Genomic DNA, 9,831 nt, shown 5'->3' with positions numbered 1-9,831 from the left:
TATATATATATGTATATGTGTGTATATATATATATGTATATGTGTGTATATATATATATGTATATGTGTGTATATATATGTATATGTGTGTGTATATATATATATGTGTGTATATATATATATGTGTGTATATATATATATGTGTGTGTATATATATATATATATATGTGTGTATATATATATATGTGTGTATATATATATATGTGTGTATATACAGTATACTAACACTAACCACATCTTTTCTCCTCTTTCAAACTCATCCATCCTACTCCTTTCCATTCAGCTCTGGATGCACAGCAATCTTATTATAGTGCATGCACACTGTTATAGTTTAATCGTCTGAATACAAAAATATTAGCTATCAACACAAGGGCCTTGTTATAATTTTTTTATGCAGAGGGAAATCTAATTTGTTCAAAACAGGAGTTTAAGTTATACTCCCTACGATTTTCATCATTCTCCGTATCTTATGACAGTTGCTCTATCTTTTAAAGTCCCGTGATGTTTTCTATGGCCGGGTTTAAAACAATCGATTTTCTGATTCAAATCGATCTTCTTTTGAATGATCTGATAACGATTCATAAAATCCAGATATCGTTATTTTAATACATGTCTTTTCCCATGGATGAGTAAAGCTTTAACCCGTTTAGTCTCACGTGGCAAGTCTTTGATTTTTCGCGCAAACGGGATCTGGCTACGTGAGACTAGTGAAACATACAGAGAGCTACTCCCTTGAAGGCACCGCCAAGCCAAAACACAGATGTCTGGTTGCATTTCGGATTTAAAAGCTATGAAGAGCTGGACAGCAGCAAAAACTGTATGTACGATATGGAAAGTTGAGGTAAAATCTGGTGGAAATACCAGAAATCTCCGAACATTAACATTAAAGTTGTTATGATGAACTTTTAACTGGTTATGAAACAATCTCAAATTAATACTGATGTCCCTATATTGCCTACATCAGTAAACGAGACCATCAGAGAGAAGATGGTCTATTTAGATATAGTTATTTTCTTAATGCTTGTCATCTGTGCCACCGGGTCAGTTTCCGCACAATCTATGAAATGCAGGTTCACCACAAACTCCTCCAGCGGAGGTCTCTGTTGGACTGGTCTCCAACAGAGACCAGTCCACATGGACTGCCAAAATCAACACAAAATGAAAGGTCCTTGTAGTAAAGTTAAGAAAACATTTGTATTTATGTTAATGCACAGTTTAGGGGGTTAATCGTACAATTTACAGCATTACTTTTGTGAGAATCTTGTTCATTTCCAAGCGAAATTGATATTGTAACTAAAATATTCCTAATCGAATCGGAAATTTAATCAATTCGGGAAATCAGGGGTAATACCCAGGCAGCGCTAATGTTTACCAGAGACCTATGCTCAAATAAAATCTTAAATTTAACATGAAACTGTTACAGATTTACTCTCTGAACGGGGCTGACAAGAGACTAGTTTCTTTTGGGACTCTCATTCCACACCTCACTCTCTTTCATGTTTTCAGACATGGCTACCAGAAACAGGTCTTTGTGTCATTTGTTATTCTGTTCTTTTTGCATTTTACAGCACTGATAGGCAGTATCTCTCATACTATAATTAAATGTTTAAGCTGCTAAGTTTCTTTACTGTTGTGTGTTTTGTCAGGGTGCCGAGGCCATGGTGTTGGAGAGTGTGATGTTTGCCATTTTGGCAGAGAGGGAGCTGGGACCTAAACTCTACGGTATTTTCCCTCAGGGTCGACTGGAGCAGTATGTCCCTGTAAGTCACCACATTGTTGTTCATATGCACATCCCTTTGTATGTTTACTTGTAGTGCTGGGCGGTATACCGGTTCAACCGGTAATAAAAATTCAAAAAAAGGAAAATGTGACCAAAGCACTAAGTATCGAAGTAGTACTTGAAATCTAGCATTGAATGTCTGATCACATTTGTAATCTTACTTACAGGATTCTTTAATCAGATACTTCCTGAGTTAATTGACGAAATGTTGCCAATTATAGACTTTACCGGGCAAAGTTCTCGTATGACTGCCTGTGTTTCGTTTTTAACGATTGAGATTCTTCTTGAGGATTTATTTGTTAAATTTAAAAATGAAAGGTATAGAAAGTTATCACAAAAACTTTTAGCATCAAAATTCATACCCCTTTGTGCTAATGTATTATAGAAATGAAAATAATAACCAGTCCTAGATATTTTGCCCCTTTTTATATATGATCTGAATGTAAGTTGAGAGGACTAGTGACAACATGTTGATCTTTCATATAAAAAGTAGAGTTGTTCTGATATCGATACTGTATCAGCACAAGTCTATGCATCGATCCAATGTAAATATTATTATGGCCAAGGTCAATTATAATGTAAATCATGTGTTGAAATTTGTAAAATTTAGGAACTTTAATAAATACAGTCGTTAAAGGGAGATGTTTTCACAGCAATATAAAATAGCTATTAGAGAGGGAAGTATGACCCGTTTGTTTTTTCAACACCCCGTTATCGGATCGGTACTAGGTATTGACTGATATGCAAGTTCTGGTATTGGAATTGGAACGCGAAAAATGGGTATCGGAACATCTCCAATGAAAAGAGGGTACATTTTAGGGCTGGGGCAATACGTCGACTTCATCAATTACAAAAATATGTTGATTTGCATAACAAGCGTTGGCACGTTGCAAAAGTGGCTGCGCCCGGTCAAAACCTCTTACCAAATCCTCCAAAATGTGGAAGTATTTTAGACAGAGATCCAACAATGTGGTGCCTGCAAACTCTGTGGAAATTGGAAATGGCTTCCCACAGCAGTACAACTGCTATGCACATACCTGAGGCAAAAGCATCCAAGCATGATGTATTTGGGTTATCAACACGTATAACTTGTTTCTGTTAGTGGTAGCTAACTAAAATTAATTTACTAAAATAATTATTTAAAGCCCCCTTATGTTAAATTTATTTCTGCACGGTGGCTGTTATGGTAACAAAATGTTACACCATGTGTCGCCTAATATTCGCCCGTACAGTATATATACAGTATATTTTCTGTTTACTTTGACGACCGGGTATCTCACTCGAAAGTGGCTTTAACTGATGTTGCAGACTGTTGTTCCACACTGATCGAAAAACACATTTGATTATCTGAACTGCTTATTACTCCAGTGGTGAAATGAATCCATGAAACCATTTTAAGTTTTAATTCAAGTACTTAAGTAAAAATACTCATTGTGCAGTTCAGGGAAAGGGTTGCTGTGACATACAGTGATTAAATTAATGTGTCACTGCAATTCTTTCGAATTTGAGGTCCAGTACTTTACTGATCATGTGACTAATAGTCTATTGTCTTGTTACTGTTGTTTGATTTTAAGAGAAGATGATTGGATAAAATATTGAAATGCTTATCAAACTAGTTTGTGATATATTCTTTGGAAAATTAATTGTTATATTAATGGGGAATTTAAAAAATATATATCTTGGAATAATTAATAATTTAGTCGTTAAATTAATCAACTAATTAAAAAATGAATCGTTAGATAATTGTTAGGTGCAGCCCTAGTTCACCTGCAGGTTGGCAGTTATGTGTTGTGTTAAGATTTGAACTAGGCATCATTAGGTAGAATGAATGATACAACACGGTTGGTTTGTGTGTGGTGTACTGTTCAATGATGTATCACCGATCAATGTTCAGAGAGAATTAATAAACCATAAAACATCTGCTCTTCAGCAGTTAAACAGTACAGTGTTACACAATTCATTCTGCTTTTGGAAGAAAATCATTTTGACCTAAGTTGACATCATGTAGCCATCGTTCAACTGTATAGACCAGCGGCAAGTTACTTAAATAGATTCATGTAATCTTGTTTGAAGAAGGATGTGCTGCAAGAAAGTGATAGCCCTTGATACAATTATACAAAAGTAGTTTCAGAAAAAAAACTAGAAAGGTGTACTCAGTAGAGTGTAGATCACCGCCAGGTGTTTCTGCTACAACCACTGCTGTAATGTTTGATTGAATGAATACAACCCACAACTGACTAACCTCCCTCTGGACACTAATGTTAGGCATCGTAAAACACACGTCATTCAAACTCAAAAACAAACGCTGATGTATGCAGGCTGTAACTATAAGACACGTCATACAATCTTGTCAAAAACGAAATAAAGTGGCTGAGTTGCGGTGATTTACTCAGCAGTGTGTGTACTGGTAGTTCCGTTAGCCAAACACTGTCCAAATCACTACAATTGAGAAAACTGTTTTCCCGTCACTTTTCCGAGTCTCTAGCCACAGAGTAGTGGCTTGGGGTCGGACATGCACCAGGCTGTGTTAAGCCGGTTTAGAGTGAGTGATAGATGAGCAGGAAGTCAATGGCAGTATAAAACGGGCAATAAAACGTATTTTGAGAAAGTGTGAGTCATCACAACCACAAGAGGTTCTTGAGCATGCAGCCATAACAGGCCATCCAAAATATTATGCAATTTTCTGCAGCAGAATTCGAGATTAGTCATGGACAGACACAGAGGTGTTCACTCACTGACACACACGCGCACGCGCACACACACACACACACTCACACATGTGAATCTGTGGGTTTTGTTGCATCTTAAATGTTTTATGATTTGGGCTAATAGTTTTACAAAAAAATTGTGCGTTATGCAACTTAAAAACAGTCACCATTGTATGTGGTATCGCTTACTGTATGAATAAGCCATTTATGTTATTCTGCTAACAGAGTCGTAAACTGGACACATGTGAGTTAAGCGACCCCAGCATCTCAGCGGAGGTTGCAGAGAAGATGGCCAAGTTTCATGCGATGAGGATGCCCTTCAACAAGGAACCCAAGTGGCTGTTTGGAACTATGGACAAGTAAGTCATTTGAGTCTTGTCGAGCACCGACTTACCCAGCCCGACTTGTCCTGTCCTGCCCTGCCCCATCTTGAGTCCTGTCTCGTCTATATTTAGTGAAATGCCATTCTCCACGTAAGTCCACATGAAAAACGATTTCAAATGAGAGACTGGGCAGATTTGAAACTGGTTCAGAGTCAGTAACTGGAGGTTTTGTATCCTAGGATAGCAAGTTGCATCACTTATCAACAGTTGTCTTATCATAATGTACTTCTGTTTTAATTACTTTCAATTTTATTTGTTGGGTGTTTGCTAGCTTTACATTGCACAATATTTCTCAGCGTGTGGGGATAAAGTCCATTGTCTAGTTCTACTGATTTGCTGTGAAGATATCTACTGGTTTATCATTTCCCAGATTATGTATTACAAATATTACTAAGTTGTCCCGCCGATGACCCATTTTGTAAATCTCCATGACACGAAAGAGTGAGGATTGAGAAATCAGAAACATAATATGTAGTATTAGCTTATGTGGAATTCTACTGGAATTTGTTGGTGATTTTCATCGGCAGAACTCGGCGATTCGATCCCCGGCTCCGCTCGTCCATTTCGATGTGTCCTTGTGCCCAAATTGCTCCTGTAGCTGTGCCTACGGTGTATTAATGTTGTTAGATAGTCCTTATGGGCAGGTGGCACCTTGCATGGTTGCCCTGTCATCAGTGTATGACTGGGTGAATGATGTCAAGTAGTGTTAAAGAGCTTTGAGTGGTCGGAAGACTAGAAAAGAACTATACAAGTACAGTCCATTTACAAAAGATAAAAGCAGGATTGCCTATAATGTGGACTGTAATATTGTGTCTAGTGGTAGCATTGATTTATATTTTGTTTTAAACTCGTCAGAGAATTTGAAAAAGAAGCAAACCTTTGCAGCCACAGCCAAATCTGACCGGGATTGGGTTTGTGGGTGCGTTAGATTCCTCATCAGATTGAAGTCCTTTATCTCTATCTGATAATTTCGCCTTGGAAGTTTAGTAGAATAACATCAAGGTGACCCAGGCTGAGTACCAGCATTGAGCAATGTTTGATATAAATATCCCAAAAAACACACATTTCAAAAAGTTGTCATAGTTGCATAGCTACAAATGCTTGTTACAGAACAATCCACCCTAAACTCTTGTCAGCGGGTTTATCTCAGATGCTCAACAAATCAATTTAGTGACAATTACAGCTCAAATAATGGTAAATGATGGAATATAGATAGCAGTTTAAATAGAGAAGAGTCATACATCTGGAAAACTGACTCATTAATATCTACCTGAAATTTGCCAACCTTAGCTAACATTAGCCACCATGAGCTACTGGTCATAGTAGACCAAGCTGGGTTGTAGCAGGGAAACCCTTTGATGTATTCAAATGAGAGATGGCTTGTTTGTGTCAACTCAGTGTTTTATTTGTCAGAAGAATGTTTTTTCCTGCCCCAAACAGCCTTTGTACCAACTAACAGTTAGCAGTGTAAGCTAGCAACGTACACTACAACCGTGTGTCTGTGCTATGTCCATGCTGCTGTTTAGCCTCTGACTGATTCAGAACTCAAGAGAAACAGGTCGTTCTGCTTTTTTCCTCCAGTTTCTGTCCTTTTTTTCTTGTATGTTCATGAAAATGAGTCGTACAACCTCAGGAGAAGTACTGACAATCATATGCATCACACTATTTGTCCTAACCTTGTGATAGGAGTTCCTGAGCGCCTGTTGTCCCTGAGATTACTTTTGTGAATGACTCCTCATCATGTCTTAGACATCATGGTAGAGTTAGCAGGGACTGCTTTTATACAAATCCCTCCTCTAGCTAGTTGGACAATATTTTTTATTATCATAAAAATAGAAGTGATGTGATAATAGTAGTTAAGGATGATTAAACTGAAGCTACTGCTTTTAATGTTGGCACATTTGTGTTAATCCACACCTCAGGCAACCTACTGCATGCCCTGGTCATGGCTTGTTGCCAGTGGATGGGGCGATACTGCCCCTGACTTAATGTTTTTCTTAATGCATTTTTACGAATGTTATTGTTTTGTAATCTATGTAATTTGCCCTTTTATTTATGTATTCTCTTATGGTCTTTTCTTTCATTTCGAAGGGCTCAGGCACACGAACACACACTCACTCCGAAATTACACTGTTCTCCCATACACTGACTATATGTTAGCTGGCCTGTATCTCACTGTTCTTGTCGTCCTCTTGTTGTTATGTTTATGTACTGTCTTTTGTCTTGCAATAAAAGAAAAAAAAGAATAGTTTGAAACATGCTTTGAAAATTTAGAGTTATTGACGTAATGAGATTACAGATCTCAGTCATATTTCTGACCTTCTGACACGTCCCGTTTCTCTTTTCTGTACTTGCACACACACACTCATCACAAACGCAGAACTACTGCTATTACTGGTACTAATTCTATAACTGCTGGCAATCCTCCTACTTCATTTCTACTACAACTGCTACTATTGGCACTACTACTGCTGCCATTATCTCTTCAATAATTCCTATTTGTAAAATACGATTATTTAATTAAACTAAATTAGTTTTGCTTTCACAATCAGTATTTAATACATTAGTAGAATAAATACTTGATTGTATTTGTAGAAGAAGTTATCATAACCTCAGATTCTCATTGATTGTCAAAGATGTGACCTCATGCTTATCAGTATGTATTCAGAGAACACTCCGACTTTCACATGATCCTGACTTCACTGTGTGTCACTTGGCTTTATCAGATAAGGCACAGATGTTTTTGAGGGAAAGGGTTAATGTGTGTGTAACGCTCTCAACAGGTATCTGAGCCAAGTCATGAGGCTGAACTTCACCAGAGAGTCACACCTGCGCCGCTTCAACCGCCTGCTCGGCTACAACCTGCCAAAGGAGATGGATATGCTCAAGTATGTTCGCGCACATAAACACACAGTCGTGTGTCCATCACTTAGAGACACATTACATGGACTTACATTCATTTCTTGGAGACTGACCTTGACCCCTAACCATAACCACTACATGGCTAATCCTAACCCTAACTTTAAAGTTTTTAAATGAAAAAAATTGAAATGATGTATGGTATGGGAATGTGCATTCCTAAAAGGAAGGCAAGTCCCCAGCAATTTGACTGTAGCCCCTTTTACACAGAGATTCCGCAATGCTGACATAAAAAAAGATCCGCCATTACGCTTGCTTTGCTTTTACACACTGAATCAAACAAAGGTGACATGATGTCGGCCCATTTCGTGATATCAGATACCACACCGTCATCACGGGAGCAAAAGCGGCGTGAGGTTTACCACAGCGGCATTGGTGTCTATTGTGTCGTATAACTTGCGTCCCGGTTAGTGACTTGCATCCTAAACAGTAATGGCTGGTGAACTGGGTGTTGAGGTGCTTTTTGGAGGGTAAGAAGCTCCGAACCTGGTTGTCTCTGCAATTTGCTGCCATTCTTGGTTGTTATTGGTTAGGTGCTACCTGCTGCTCGCTGCCAAAAACTGCAGTTCTGCAAATGGCCACTTGAGGCTGGCTACAAAAGCAAGTCAATTCTTATAGATCCCCATGTTAAAATGCCTAATTTTAAACATGTTTACAGCCTGGTACATTAAAACGTTATGGCCACTATAGTTTTTTCTTCGCTCATGACAATTGTACCGTGGGGAATTCTCCTGTTTAAATGATATCAAAGCTTGAAGTTAGTATTATTGTGGGCGTGGCCTCTTCTAGTAACAGGTGGGCGTCGTCTCCGGCCGCTAGCTGGCTGGTCTGCGGCGTCACCCGGGCCATGCCGGCTGTCCTTTTTCACACAGACGACTGCTTAGCTCCGTGACATTCTGCAACAGCGAGGCGGAATAACCGCAATAACAGTCCCGCTTTGAACAGGCTGTGTTAAAGGGGCTGGTGTAAACAGATTAATGTCGTCTCCCCCCCACAAACACACACACACACACACACCAGTATAGATTTTAGAGTGGATAACAAATTACACATGCAGGAAAGTTTCCAAACATGGTGTTATTTAACGGAATTTATAGATTGAGTAGGTCCACATGCCACAGTGAAACTTTCACAACCTGGACTTTGAAAGGAAGAAAAAAGCATTTGGACAAGCAGAGCACAGTTTCCATGAGTTCCTACCAAGGTGATTTGCAAATGTTTTAATGACTTAATCAATGAAGTGAAACACAGAGATGGAATCTCCAGAATATGTTGTCAGTATGAAGATGCACACAGCTATCAGAAGCTCTTTAAACCCTGCTGATTGATCATCCTCTGACTTCTGACCTTTTTGTGTATGTTCAGGTCTCTTCTGGAGTCCACGCATTCGCCTGTAGTGTTCTGCCACAACGACTGTCAAGAAGGTAAAACATATGGACGACGATGGCCCCTATCTGCTGTACATTAGCTTATTTCTTTCATGAAAAAATAACTTTATGCATGCGTTGCTTTCAGGAAACGTCCTGCTGCTGAAGGGCCGCCAGAGCTCAGACAAACAGAAGCTTATGCTAATTGACTTTGAGTACAGCAGCTACAATTACAGGTAAGATGGCAACTGCTGTAACACAGATTTCAATGAGTTGATCCTACTCACACATTTTGTCTGTTTATTCGCGTATTGATATATCTTCTTTATCTGTGCCATAGAGCTCAGTTTTTGCTCAAAAACTATAAAAAAAACATATCAATGAGCCACACTGGGTGACATGTTCCTTCATTACAGGGAACATGGGCACTGTAGTTCATTTAGAGTCGATCCCAAATACAGCGTTCTCCTGCTGGTAGTTCTCATTAGTGCTCAGAAGTATTAAATGTGTATTAATCCGCAGCTGTACTCCAGTTTGAGTAATGTTTACTAAAAACTACAATGCCAAGCTTTTGTGGTAAATTACATAGCATTAAAAAAAAAAAAAAAAATATATATATATATATATATATATATATATATATATATATATATATATATATATATACACACACA

The 9,831-nt window shown here is 38.4% G+C and overlaps 1 protein-coding gene across 1 annotated transcript; it reads left to right on the top strand.

Annotated features, from left to right (window-relative positions):
* The first annotated feature begins 188 nt into the window (after positions 1-188).
* LOC116377856 (choline kinase alpha-like) lies at positions 189-9,762 on the top strand. Its single transcript, XM_031839605.1, has 5 exons — positions 189-1,760; positions 4,714-4,847; positions 7,655-7,759; positions 9,156-9,214; positions 9,306-9,762. Exons 1-5 carry the CDS (start codon positions 1,659-1,661, stop codon positions 9,395-9,397), a joined length of 492 nt encoding a protein of 163 aa, XP_031695465.1. The 5' UTR covers positions 189-1,658; the 3' UTR covers positions 9,398-9,762.
* The last annotated feature ends 69 nt before the right edge of the window (positions 9,763-9,831 follow it).

Source organism: Anarrhichthys ocellatus, unplaced genomic scaffold (assembly GCF_004355925.1).
Source record: "Anarrhichthys ocellatus isolate YVR2014 unplaced genomic scaffold, GSC_Weel_1.0 scaffold1767, whole genome shotgun sequence".
NCBI lineage: Eukaryota > Metazoa > Chordata > Actinopteri > Perciformes > Anarhichadidae > Anarrhichthys > Anarrhichthys ocellatus.
Note: the sequence above shows the minus strand (reverse complement) of the source record. Positions and strands in the feature narration are given on the sequence as shown.

Bases quoted from the DNA above. Each gene is read 5' to 3' on its own strand.
- LOC116377856 (XM_031839605.1), top strand. From the start codon at position 1,659: ATGGTGTTGGAGAGTGTGATGTTTGCCATTTTGGCAGAGAGGGAGCTG. The intron at 1,761-4,713 runs GTAAGTCACCAC...TTCTGCTAACAG, and splicing joins GACTGGAGCAGTATGTCCCT to AGTCGTAAACTGGACACATG. The intron at 7,760-9,155 runs GTATGTTCGCGC...GTGTATGTTCAG, and splicing joins AAGGAGATGGATATGCTCAA to GTCTCTTCTGGAGTCCACGC.